The following is a 13,630-nucleotide window of genomic DNA, read 5'->3' on the forward strand; positions in this document are numbered from 1 at the left end:
GGCAGGTCGAACACCTTCGTTTGTCACATATTCATATACACGTGTACAGTATTCGTATTCATGTGTACAGTACAGTACGTGTGTACATTTTATTTCCCCGTACATCCCAGCATGTTTGGAGGCCGGGGTCAGAACAAGTCAGGCATTGTACGACACCCCTGGAGCTGAGGGGGTTAAGGGCCTAGCTCGAGGGTCCAACAGTGGCTGTATGGATGAGGGATGGGTGATATGAGTTGGGATTCACACCCACAACCTTTCAGCTGAAAGCCCAAATCTCTAGTACTAGACTCTCACTGTCCTGCATAATTTTTGTCATTATTAATCCAATTCTATTAATAGTTCATACTGCAACTGTGTTCATTCATGAGTTTATTCATTTTTACTAAACACTGTATGTTGACCAGGGTTGCTGTGGGTCCGTTGCCACCCAGAAACACTTGGCACAAGACAGGAAAAAGACATTTACATTTATGGCCCTTAGCAGACACTTTTATCCAAAGTGAGTAACTGACACAATCTGAGCAATTAAGGATTAAGGGCCTTGCTCAGGGGCCCAACACTGGCAACCTGGCTGTGGTGTGACTTGAACTGGCAACCTTAACCACTGAGCTACCTCCAAGACAGAGCGCCAGGCCATCACTGACCATCACTCACTCACCATTAGGTGGCTAAGTGGGTAGCACTGTCGCCTCACAGCAAGAAGGTCCTGGGTTCAATCCCCAGGTGGGGCGGTCTGGGTCCTTTCTGTGTGGAGTTTGCATGTTCTCCCCGTGCCTGTGGGGGTTTACTCCGGGTGCTCCGGTTTCCTCCCACAGTCCAAAAACATGCAAGTGAGGTGATTTGGAGATACTAAAATTGTCCATGACTGTGTTCGATATAACATTGTGAACTGAAGAACCTTGTGTGAAGATAAACTACCGTTTCCTGTCATGAATGTAACCAAAAGTGTAAAACATGATGTTAAAATCCTAATAAACAAACAAACAAACACTCACCATTAAAGGAATCATTTAGAGCAGCCAGTCCACCTTCTGCATGCTTTAGAGGGGTGAAACCTGAGTTCATGGAGGAAACGTGTACACACTCTAGAAGAAAACGCAAAACCTCTCACAGACACTGACTGAAGACGAGGATCAAACCCAGGTCACTAAGATCTCCTGCTCTGTCGCACCACCATACCCTTTAACTGTGTGAATCTAGTGTAGAAATGTAGACATTAAAGCTGCAGTATGTGACCGTTTAACAATTAAAGGTGCACTGGGTAATGTGTCATTTATTCTTATTATTGTAAATGAGGTAGAAATGTGTGGTGACACAAGGACACTACAATGTTGGATCATTCTGAGCACTGTGAGTTTAATAAAGGACTAAGAAGCGTCTTGTGAACTGGGGTTTTTACCTGTTATAGACGCACTCCAACTATAATCTATATGGCTCACAAATTAAATTGTTGAGATGGGTGCTTTAAACTCACTCATCATAATGCCCCCAAAACCATAGTACCCATTAACTGTATTAAAATCAGAAGGTGCAATACAAGTTCATTAAACTGTTGATTTATTTACATAATTTTTTATCTTGACCCAAGTGGAACAAACGCCAGCAGCTCTGACAGATCAACATAAATCATTCACATATACATATCATACAAGATCAGACAGGTCACATAAAAATAATAAATAAACTGCTTTGAATGTAATGCAGCCCTTAGGACGAGAGATGGCGCTGGTAGTGTTATGGACACCCAAACGCAAATGTAATAGATGCACATACAGTATATAAAATATTCGCCCTTAACATTAAAACCACCTCTTTGTTTCTACACTCACTGTCCATTTTATCAGCTCCACTTACCATATAGAAGCACTTTGTAGTTCTACAATTACTGACTGTAGTCCATCTGTTTCTCTGCATGCTTTGTTACCCCCTTTCATGCTGTTCTTCAATGCTCAGGACCCCCACAGGACCACCACAGAGCAGGTATTATTTAGGTGGTGGATGATTCTCAGCACTGCAGTGACACTGACATGGTGGTGGTGTGTTAGTGTGTGTTGTGCTGGTATGAGTGGATCAGACACAGCAGCGCTGCTGGAGTTTTTAAATACTACCCACTGTGTCCACTCACTGTGCGCTCTATCAGACACTCCTACATAGTGGGTCCACCTTGTAGATGTAAAGTCAGAGACGATCGCTCATCTATTGCTGCTGTTTGAGTCGGTCATCTTCTAGACCAGGGGTGGGCAATTACATTTTCCAAGGTGCCACATAAGAAACTGGGATTGTTGTGGAGGGCCAGAACTTATTTCTACTCAATATTCATTTTATTTCTTCATAAAAAGCAGTAAATTGTACAGTTCTGATAATCTGTTAGTGTTTATATGTTACAATTAGAAAATGAGAAGTAAGCAGAGTAAAAATATCAACATTATTTCCAGTGGTAAATGAAGTACCTGAAGGCCATACTTGAGTAAAAGTACAAGTATCTTACCAGAAATTGAATATTAAATGTACTTCAGTATTAAAAGAAGAAGCAAATGCTGTTATTATAAACGGAAGCGGTCATTTTGAAAAATATGAAGATCGTTCTTTTAAGCCTGTAAACCACCTTAACAATTAACCTATTTTCTTCCTTCCATCTGAACATGATCTGTGCCAATTCATGATCATAATCAGCTGTTCACATCACCTAATTAAAATCAGTTTCTTTTTTTACCTCACTACTAGCCCTAAACTGCCCTGTTCCAACTTATTTAGAATGTGTTGTGGGATTAAAATGCATGTATGTGTGTGTGTGTGTGTGTGTGTGTTAACAGTTGAAATGAAGTTGACCAGACAAAACAGTAAATTTGGGTCTATATAAAATGAAATAAGAGTCGATGTAAATGTAAGAAACACTGCATCTATTTTTTGGGTAGTACATTCAAGTCATAGATACTGTATGTATCCCAATAACCAAAAAGTACAGGATTTTGGAAGAATTAATTTGAAGCAAATCTCAAGCAAGTTTAACAAAACATGTGACTCTACTCAACCATTAATGTAAATCGAAATATCTGGGTAAAATAAACTGTATTTAAATCGTCTTTTTGGGCTGTATCTTGTGACACTTACTCGGCCACAAAGACTAATATGTTGCCAACAACGCCACCTAGTGTAAGAGCCCTATAGGAACTCTAGTTAAAATGTTTGAACAAAAAGTTAAAATCTTAAGACCAGTTACTTAAAAGTCCACCTTACTAGTTACTTACTGGATTTTTAAGGGTTGGGGGTTGGTAACACACTCTGGGTTTCTTATCTATCCCGGTATTAGGGTGACGACCTGGTGCCTAGAGGTGTGGCGTCAGGCGGATAACCTTTATGACGTAGAGGAATTCCACTACGGAAGGTATAAATAGCGCAGATCGGACCTCCTCCATCAGTCGTTCACCGACACCAGACCGAGACACACGAGGAGGTTCATCAAGAGCGTTCAGGGGATTTTCGATGGCGTTCCGAGCCTTTATATGGGGAGGCGGACTGCGCTCAGCAGCCGTCGCGGTCGGCGTTACAGCTGCTGCCGCTGCCGGCTGTTATCTGCTTTACAAGAAATGGGTTAGAGCATCTAAGAGCACGGAGGAGCCGGAGGAAAACATTCCGGAGAATAGTGGTGGAGCATCCGTGACCACCCGAGAGGTCGCGGTGCATCCAGAGCCAGAGGAAGACATTCCGGAGAATAGTGGTGGAGCATCCGTGAGCACCCGAGATGTCGCGGTGCATCCAGAGCCAGAGGAAAACATTCCGGAGAATAGTGGTAGAGCACCCGGGAGCACCCGAGATGTCGCGGTGCATCCAGAGCCAGAGGAAGACATTCCGGAGAATAGTGGTAGAGCACCCGGGAGCACCCGAGATGTCGCGGTGCATCCAGAGCCAGAGGAAGACATTCCGGAGAATAGTGGTGGAGCATCCGTGACCACCCGAGATGTCGCGGTGCATCCAGAGCCAGAGGAAAACATTCCGGAGAATAGTGGTAGAGCACCCGGGAGCACCCGAGATGTCGCGGTGCATCCAGAGCCAGAGGAAGACATTCCGGAGAAGAGTGGTAGAGCACCCGGGAGCACCCGAGATGTCGCGGTGCATCCAGAGCCAGAGGAAGACATTCCGGAGAATAGTGGTAGAGCATCCGTGACCACCCGAGATGTCGCGGTGCAGCCAGAGCCAAAGGAAGACATTCCGGAGAATAGTGATAGAGCACCCGGGAGCACCCGAGATGTCGCGGTGCATCCAGAGCCAGAGGAAAACATTCCGGAGAAGAGTGGTGGAGCATCCGTGAGCACCCGAGATGTCGCGGTGCATCCAGAGCCAAAGGAAGACATTCCGGAGAATAGTGGTAGACATTCCGGCGATACAGCTGCTGCCGATGCTGCCGATGACGGCTCTTATCTGATCCTCCAGAGATGGTGTAAATCACCCGTGAGAATACCGATAGAAGTTCCGGCGTTACAGCTGCTGCCGCTGCCGGCTGATATATTTGATATATCTGATCCTCCACACTCCAGAGAATAGGAGAAAGTTAGAAGGGACAAAGCAATTACAAACTAAAAATTGGATCATATGAAAGAGATAAAACAGTGTTTAAGTCTTTGCTCAGGGGCCTATCTGTGGCAACTTTGCAGCAATGGGGCTTAAACAAGCAACCTTCTGATTACTACTTATAAAAAAAAAGACAGCATTTAAGTCCTTGCTCAGGGGCCCAACTGTGGCAACTTTGCAGCAATGGAGCTTGAACCAGCAACCTTCTGATCACTAATAGTCTGAGTCTGTAAAGTTGCTTTGAGAAAATGTTCATTGTAAAAAGTGCTTTTTAAATAAAATTAATTTGACTAAAAGTAAAGTTCGGCTTTTGTTGTATTTTTAAATTTATATATATTTATATATATTGACTTAAATTTTATTTCAGTGTTTTTATATAAACTTATTGTACTAAAACTACAAGCTTGGCATTTCATTAGTTGCTTTTTTAATGTGAAAAATAGCATCATTTGTTTGATCAGTAAAGTTATTTTAATGTTCAACATTCGTTTGACTTTCAGCATTCGATCTATATAAGTGCTGGAAAAAACACATAAGACCTATTTTACGAATAGGCAACATACTACAACAACAAATTTTATGTACGTTTTAAGATTAGATCTATTTATTTAAAGAAAAGTTCTAATTCAACTGCTGAACTAACAGAAACTAACAGAAAAACGTAGGAAACATTTACTGTGCATTTATTCAGACAAATCAACCCATTAAAGTCAACCCATTAAACTTGTACAATTTGATGCAGTAATGTCAAACTATGTTTTTCACCCCCTAAAAAAAGTTAATAACATTGTTTTAAATAAGGATAAACACATTTGTCATCATTTTAAAATGTACATAAATAAATCTATTAAAGTCTCCAAAAATGTTATTATTTATTGTTAAAGTATTTTATATACAATCAATCAATGATCCTCACCTACTACAAACCTTATTTTTTTAGGAAAAATGTAAACATTTATTTATTACAGATTAATACATCTATTAAAATCATGTATAATTTGATGTTTTAAAGTCAAACTATTTTTATGTACACATATTTTTGTCCCTCTTCTCCTACAAGCTTTGTTTTGATTGATTGATTTACTTTAGTGATCCCTGAAGGGAAATTGCAGTGTAGTAGCAGCAGCAATTACAATTTTTACAAATATCACACAACAAAATTACACTGAGGTAGGAAAGAATAAGAATTAAGATATAAAATCTACAAAATATATAAAATAGAATATAATAATTAAAAAAATAAGAATATAGAACATCTGAACTTCCTTGCAGTCATGGCGGCGTGGTAGACGGACATGCTCTCGAGCTCTTGGAACAACAAATGATATTTTAACGCTACTCCAAGTTATTAATGGTACATTTAAATGTAAACGAGCTAATTTATGGACACTAAAACAAAGCATGCCAGTTAAACCAACAAAATCGAGAGCAAAAACAGACACTCCTAGCCCTTTGGTAACACGATTTGTCACTACAACCAGCAAAGCTAAAATGGCGATGGCTAGCACTACATCGATGATCTGTTCCCTCATGCTATATTCCCCATGATACGTTCCCTCCTGTGTGAGTGTATGTGTGTGCCCTGCGATGGACTTGCGCCCCGTCCAGGGTGTTACTGTGTGCCTTGCTCCCATTAAAAAGCTGGGATAGGCTCCAGCACCCCCTGCGCACAATAAAATTATTATAAAATAAATATAAAAAGTCACTTTCAGTTTGTAGTAGGTGAGGAACAGTAATTGTATATAAAAACAATTTTACATTCATTAATATAATTGTATGAGATATGAGAATTTTCCTTCTCCAATATCTTCTTCTTCTTCTTTCGACTTCTTCCCTTTTTCAGGGGTCGCCACAGCGAGTGAACCGCTTCTCGATTTGGCACAATTTTTACGCCGGATGCCCTTCCTGACACGACCCTCCCTATTTTTCGGGCTTGGGACCGACACTACACTGCACTAGTGCATCTAGCAGCTAGGTTTCTATAGGACAATTCAGTGTTCCCAAAGCATGTTTTTGGACATGTTTTTGGAAATTTTTTGGAAATTGGAGCACCCAGAGGAAACCCACGCGGACACGGGGAGAACATGCAAACTCCGCACAGAAAGGACCCGGACCGCCCCACCTGGGGATCAAACCCAGGACCTTCTCGCTGTGAGGCGACAGTGCTACCCACTAAGCCATCGTGCCGCCCTTCTTTCTCCAATATAAAATTCAGATTTACTGATCTTCATATTAAAAAATAAAAATAAAAAATGGAGTAGATAAGGAACATTGATAGTTTGATTTTAATACATTGACTTTTGTAGCCTTTAATAGATTTATTAATCTGTAATAAACACATGAATGGAACATGACAGGAAAAACCATTATTGACATAGGAGCATATACATATGTCATATATTACATTTCCATGTAGGCAATATGGATTTAATTTAATTCAATTTAGAAATAAATTGCAGGTGCTGCCAGTATTTAATTTTTTCTTCTGTTCTTTATTGTTTTATAGCTCGTATTTTTTATCTAAATATATAAAAAGCACAATAAAGGAAACAGAGCACCAAACCAGCTTGTGGCTGGCAGCAAAGCAAAGCTCCTGGAGGCCGGTCATTCAGCTCAATACTAACTTGATTGTAAGCATACAGGTATGTGGTGGGTACAATATTATCACAATCTTATAAAATACCCATAAACAAGAAGGAAAATACCTCCCAGTTCACTATAGACTCAGAACTGGTGTGTTTCATGACCGCATGGACGTTGAAGTTCCTCCCCAGTCCCACCTCAGCACCACCATCACTAATCCTGACACAAACTATACTGCTGGGTCAGCCATCAGCTTTGATTTTCTAGCTAGACTTTGTTTTTATTTAGCATGCGCCCAACCCAAAATCCTTTTTTAAAAATGACTCTAGTGGTCTAAACTATCTCGCCACTATGTAGAGTTTAAAATGGCCATGCGCTGTGGGAGAGCCGGTCAGATAGGGTTTCTCTTTATTGCTGTCGCAACAGCGACACCTGCTGTCCGGTCAAGTGAGTGGAAGAACACATAGAGCATAGTGTGTCTCTCCGTACACGCTCTGGCTCTCTTTGGAGAATCATATTTAATTATATATTTTTAATGGTTTGTCTTTACAATGTCAAGTTGTTAAAAAAAGCTTGGTGTCCACAAACTTTTAAACAGCAGTACGTCCATGAAGCTGCTTCGTGTGTTGATGTTCTGGTTTCATGGTGGAGTCAGTAGCCTGCCGGAAGTCCTCCTTTCCTGGGATCGGATTCAGCGTAGATCAGATCTCCCTGCCTCAGCACGGCCTGGACCACCGCACCGGGACTCCTCATCAACTCGGTCACGTGGTTCTTCTGTGTTAGACCATCTATCACAGCCTGTAAACACACACAGAAAAACCCCTCCAGAAGCTCCAACCACCAGTTTAACTTTGTTCTGTTTGTCGAAAATGATGGTGGGACACATGGACGAGAGCGGCCTCTTACCTGGATCATACAGAAAACATCTGGGTAGACTGGAGGGTGGTCAGGGTTCCGTTATAGCAAACGTGTGACATATTTTCGTGTCCATGATATAACTGCACATGTTAACGTCTCAGTATATAACAGTATATCACTTCTATGGAAGTAAATCTAAACATTTGATGAATTCTGGTACCTGGCTGGATGACGTTATTGGGAGACGGTGGGATCTCAAAGTCGTTGGTGATGTACGGTGAGCTGAAATCATCCATCTCATCATTAAAGATGATACCAGTCGAGCGCGACATCACTTTTGATCCAAAACTTCACATAAACACAATCAAGAACTGATTTCATTCCATCAGTAATTCAAAACTTTTATTAATATCAATCTGCATCACACTGAGTTTACCAAAACACTCCAGTCATCTGTCAGAAGGCACTGATTTGTGTTATTACATTGTTGTAGGTGTAGGTATGTTAGTAGGAGCTGTTGTGTGAAAAAACACAGGCTGGTGTAATTGTGTTTGGTGTTACTGCAGGTTGGTGTGGCCGTGGTTGATCATAGTGGTGTGGTTACAGGTTGGTGTGATTGTGTTTGGTGTTACTTTAGGTTTGTGTTATTGTGTTTTGTGTCAATATAGGTTGGTGTAATTGGTGTTACTTCAGGATGTTGTGGTTGTGATTAATCATAGTACAGGTTGGTGTGGTTGTGTTTGGTGTAACTACAGGTTGGTGTGGTTGGTGAAAATACAGGTTGGTGTTATTGTTTTCGGTGTTACTGCAGGTTGATGGTGTTTTTGTCTTTGGTGTAACTACAGTTTAATGGTGTGATTATATCTAGTTTCACTAAAGGTTGATGTGATTGTGTTTGGTGTCGCTACAGGTTGGTGTGATTGTGTTTTCTTTTACTACAGGTTGGTGTTATTGTGTTTGGTGTCGCTATAGGTTAGTGTAATAGTGTTTTGTTTTACTACAGGTTGGTGTGATTGTGTTTGGTGTAACTACAGGTTGGTGTGATTGTGTTTGGTGTAACTACAGGTTGGTGTGATTGTGTTTGGAGTTACTTTCGGTTTGTGTTATTGTGTTTTATGTCAATATAGGTTGGTGTAATTGGTGTTACTTCAGGATGTTGTGGTTGTAATTAATCATAGTGCAGGTTGGTGTGGTTGTGTTTGGTGTAACTACAGGCTGGTGTGGTTGGTGAAAATACAGGTTGGTGTTATTGTGTTCGGTGTTACTACAGGTTGATGATGTGATTATGGCTGGTGTCACTAAAGGTTGATGTGGTTGTGTTTGGTGTAAGTTCAGGTTGGTGTGATTGTGTTTGGTGTCACTACAGCTTGGTGTGTCTGGTGTACGTACAGGTTAGTGTGGTTGTGTTTGCTGTAACTACAGGTTGGTGTGTTTGATGTTACTACTTGGTGTGGTTATGGTTGATCGTACTACAGGTTGATGGTGCTCGTCGCTGCCACCGCGCTCCCGTCCTCAGCGATGATGGATAGGTGAGCCGTCCCGTGATTATCAGGGACGAAGTACTCGGGTTCGTAGTAGCTGTCAGGATGAGTGGTGTCATCTGAGATCTTCCTCCGAATATCAGCTGCAAAGTAATCTGAGGTCATGTTGTGGATGAGCTGTGGAGGGGCGAAAGAAACCCACAAAATAATAATATAATACAATAAAATATAATAAATAATAATATAATAAAATTCAAGCTCATGTTGTGTCATGAGGCTGCGTATTTTCTGGTATGAAGTTCTAATAATACAACAAGACAGAGCGCCAGTCCATCACTGACCATCACTCACTCAGCATTAAAGGAATCATTTAGAGCAGCCAGTCCACCTTCTGCATGCTTTAGTGGGGTGAAACCTGAGTTCATGGAGAAAATGTGTACACACTCTAGGAGAACATGCAAAGCTTCTCACAGACACTGACTGAAGATAAGGATCAAACCCAGGTCACTAAGATCTCCTGCTCTGTCGCACCACCATACCCTTTAACTGTGTGAATCTAGTGTAGAAATGTAGACATTAAAGCTGCAGTATGTGACCGTTTAACAATTAAAGGTGCACTGGGTAATGTGTCATTTATTCTTATTATTGTAAATGAGGTAGAAATGTGTGGTGACACAAGGACACTACAATGTTGGATCATTCTGAGCACTGTGAGTTTAATAAAGTGTCTTTTGAACTGGGGTTTTTAACCTGTTATAGACGCACTCCAATTATAATCTATATGGCTCACAAATGAAAACATGGCAGACTCTTGTGGAGATGGGTGCTTTAAAACCTACAGTTACATACTTTGGGGTCAATACTCGTCATAATGCCCCCAAAACCACAGTACGCATTAACTGTATTAAAACCAGAGGGTGTCACACAAGTTCATTAAACTGTTTACAGTTTTTTGACCCAAGTGGAACAAACACCAGCAGCTCTGACAGATCAACATAAATAATTCACATGTACAGCAGGATTAATTCTTCTGCATGAATATCATACAAGATCAGACACGTCACATAATAAAATCATAAATAAACTGCTTTGAATGTAACGCAGCTTTTAGGATGAGAGATGGTGCTGACACCCAAACGCAAATGTAATAGATGTACAGTACACATACAGTTATGTGTACATCAGCTATAACATTAAAACCACCTCTTTGTTTCTACACTCACTGTCCATGTTATCAGCTCCACTTACCATATAGAAGCATTTTGTAGTTCTACAATTACTGACTGTAGTCCATCTGTTTCTCTACATGCTTTGTTACCCCCTTTCATGCTGTTCTTCAATGCTCAGGACCCCCACAGGACCACCACAGAGCAGGTATTATTTAGGTGGTGGATCATTCTCAGCACTGCAGTGACACTGACGTGGTGGTGGTGTGTTAGTGTGTGTTGTGCTGGTATGAGTGGATCAGACACAGCAGCGCTGCTGAAGTTGTTAAATACCCACTGTGTCCACTCACCAAACACGTGACACTTTTAGCACTTCAATGGTCTACTCATTATCATTATATTATCATTAGACTCTACAACTCCACCAGGCAGGGCCGGCTGGCTGCAGATAAAGACTGAGGGTCCTAATGTAGCCATGTGTGTATGTACTTGTATGCACATGCATGTGCAAACGTGTATGTATATACAGTATATATATATATATACATGTAATTGCATGTGTGTATATGTATGTACAGTGTATCACAAAAGTGAGTACACCCCTCACATTTCTGCAAATATTTTATTATATCTTTTCATGGGACAACACTATAGAAATAAAACTTGGATATAACTTAGAGTAGTCAGTGTACAACTTGTATAGCAGTGTAGATTTACTGTCTTCTGAAAATAACTCAACACACAGCCATTAATGTCTAAATGGCTGGCAACATAAGTGAGTACACCCCACAGTGAACATGTCCAAATTGTGCCCAAAGTGTCAATATTTTGTGTGACCACCATTATTATCCAGCACTGCCTTAACCCTCCTGGGCATGGAATTCACCAGAGCTGCACAGTTTGCTACTGGAATCCTCTTCCACTCCTCCATGATGACATCACGGAGCTGGTGGATGTTAGACACCTTGAACTCCTCCACCTTCCACTTGAGGATGCGCCACAGGTGCTCAATTGGGTTTAGTCCATCACCTTTACCTTCAGCTTCCTCAGCAAGGCAGTTGTCATCTTGGAGATGTGTTTGGGGTCGTTATCCTGTTGGAAAACTGCCATGAGGCCCAGTTTTCTAAGGGAGGGGATCATGCTCTGTTTCAGAATGTCACAGTACATGTTGGAATTCATGTTTCCCTCAATGAACTGCAGCTCCCCAGTGCCAGCAACACTCATGCAGCCCAAGACCATGATGCTACCACCACCATGCTTGACTGTAGGCAAGATACAGTTGTCTCGGTACTTCTCACCAGGGCGCCGCCACACATGCTGAACACCATCTGAGCCAAACAAGTTTATCTTGGTCTCGTCAGACCACAGGGCATTCCAGTAATCCATGTTCTTGGACTGCTTGTCTTCAGCAAACTGTTTGCGGGCTTTCTTGTGCGTCAGCTTCCTTCTGGGATGACGACCATGCAGACCGAGTTGATGCAGTGTGCGGCGTATGGTCTGAGCACTGACAGGCTGACCTCCCACGTCTTCAACCTCTGCAGCAATGCTGGCAGCACTCATGTGTCTATTATTTAAAGCCAACCTCTGGATATGACGCCGAACACGTGGACTCAACTTCTTTGGTCGACCCTAGCGAAGCCTGTTCCGAGTGGAACCTGTCCTGGAAAACCGCTGTATGACCTTGGCCACCATGCTGTAGCTCAGTTTCAGGGTGTTAGCAATCTTCTTATAGCCCAGGCCATCTTTGTGGAGAGCAACAATTCTATTTCTCACATCCTCAGAGAGTTCTTTGCCATGAGGTGCCATGTTGAATATCCAGTGGCCAGTATGAGAGAATTGTACCCAAAACACCAAATTTAACAGTCCTGCTCCCCATTTACACCTGGGACCTTGACACATGACACCAGGGAGGGACAACGACACATTTGGGCACAATTTGGACATGTTCACTGTGGGGTGTACTCACTTATGTTGCCAGCTATTTAGACATTAATGGCTGTGTGTTGAGTTATTTTCAGAAGACAGTAAATCTACACTGCTATACAAGCTGTACACTGACTACTCTAAGTTATATCCAAGTTTCATGTCTATAGTGTTGTCCCATGAAAAGATATAATGAAATATTTGCAGAAATGTGAGGGGTGTACTCACTTTTGTGATACACTGTATATGTGTATATATGTGTATGTATATGTATGACTATATTGTCCTCATTGTGCAGTATTGTCACGTCACTTTACTGTTTAATAATTTAATTACTATTCAATCTTTACACTAAAACTAAACATCATGCTTCGTTACAGTTACCAGTTATTCATTTTATGTAAATTACAAGAAATACTCAGTTCTATTTTTTCTGTTTGCTTTTGTTTTGTACTGTACTGTTAATTATTTGTTGTATTATGCTACTGGGGCTTTAATTTCCTTCGGGATCAATAAAGTATCTATCTATCTATCTATCTATCTATCTATCTATCTATCTATCTATCTATCTATCTATCTACCTACCCACCCACACACCCACCCACCCACCCATCAATCCATCCATCCATCCATCCATCCATCCATCCATCTATCCATCTATCCATCTATCCATCTATCCATCTATCTATCTATCTATCTATCTATCTATCTATCTCAACCATTAGTGTAAATCGAAATATCTGGGTAAAATAAACTGTATTTAAATCATCTTTTTGGGCTGTATCTACTCCCTGATTGGCATGTGTTAAACTCAAAAAATATTGGTATTCTTACTTTAAGAAAACAACATTTCTAACTTATATGTCAACTTGAAGCAGCAGCCATAATATCATCCATAATAAGTTGGAGAAGTTGATACAGAAGTAATAAAAAAACGTCTTAAGTACTGTAACGAAGTATTATTACTGTAATTTACTTCATTACTATACACCACTGCACACAGTACAGTACAGTACAGTACTCCACGCAGCATCGCGTTATTATTATTTA

At 41.0% G+C, this 13,630-nt stretch overlaps 1 protein-coding gene across 1 annotated transcript; it reads right to left on the minus strand.

The window, feature by feature from the left end:
- Window positions 1-7,803: 7,803 nt before the first annotated feature.
- Window positions 7,804-9,656, minus strand: LOC134317499 (glutathione hydrolase light chain 2-like). Its single transcript, XM_062998198.1, is given in 4 exon segments — window positions 7,804-8,002; window positions 8,004-8,058; window positions 8,231-8,358; window positions 9,481-9,656. Coding segments are annotated over 4 exon segments (558 nt in total).
- Window positions 9,657-13,630: the final 3,974 nt, after the last annotated feature.

This window comes from Trichomycterus rosablanca, chromosome 7 (genome assembly GCF_030014385.1).
Source record: "Trichomycterus rosablanca isolate fTriRos1 chromosome 7, fTriRos1.hap1, whole genome shotgun sequence".
Taxonomy (NCBI): domain Eukaryota; kingdom Metazoa; phylum Chordata; class Actinopteri; order Siluriformes; family Trichomycteridae; genus Trichomycterus; species Trichomycterus rosablanca.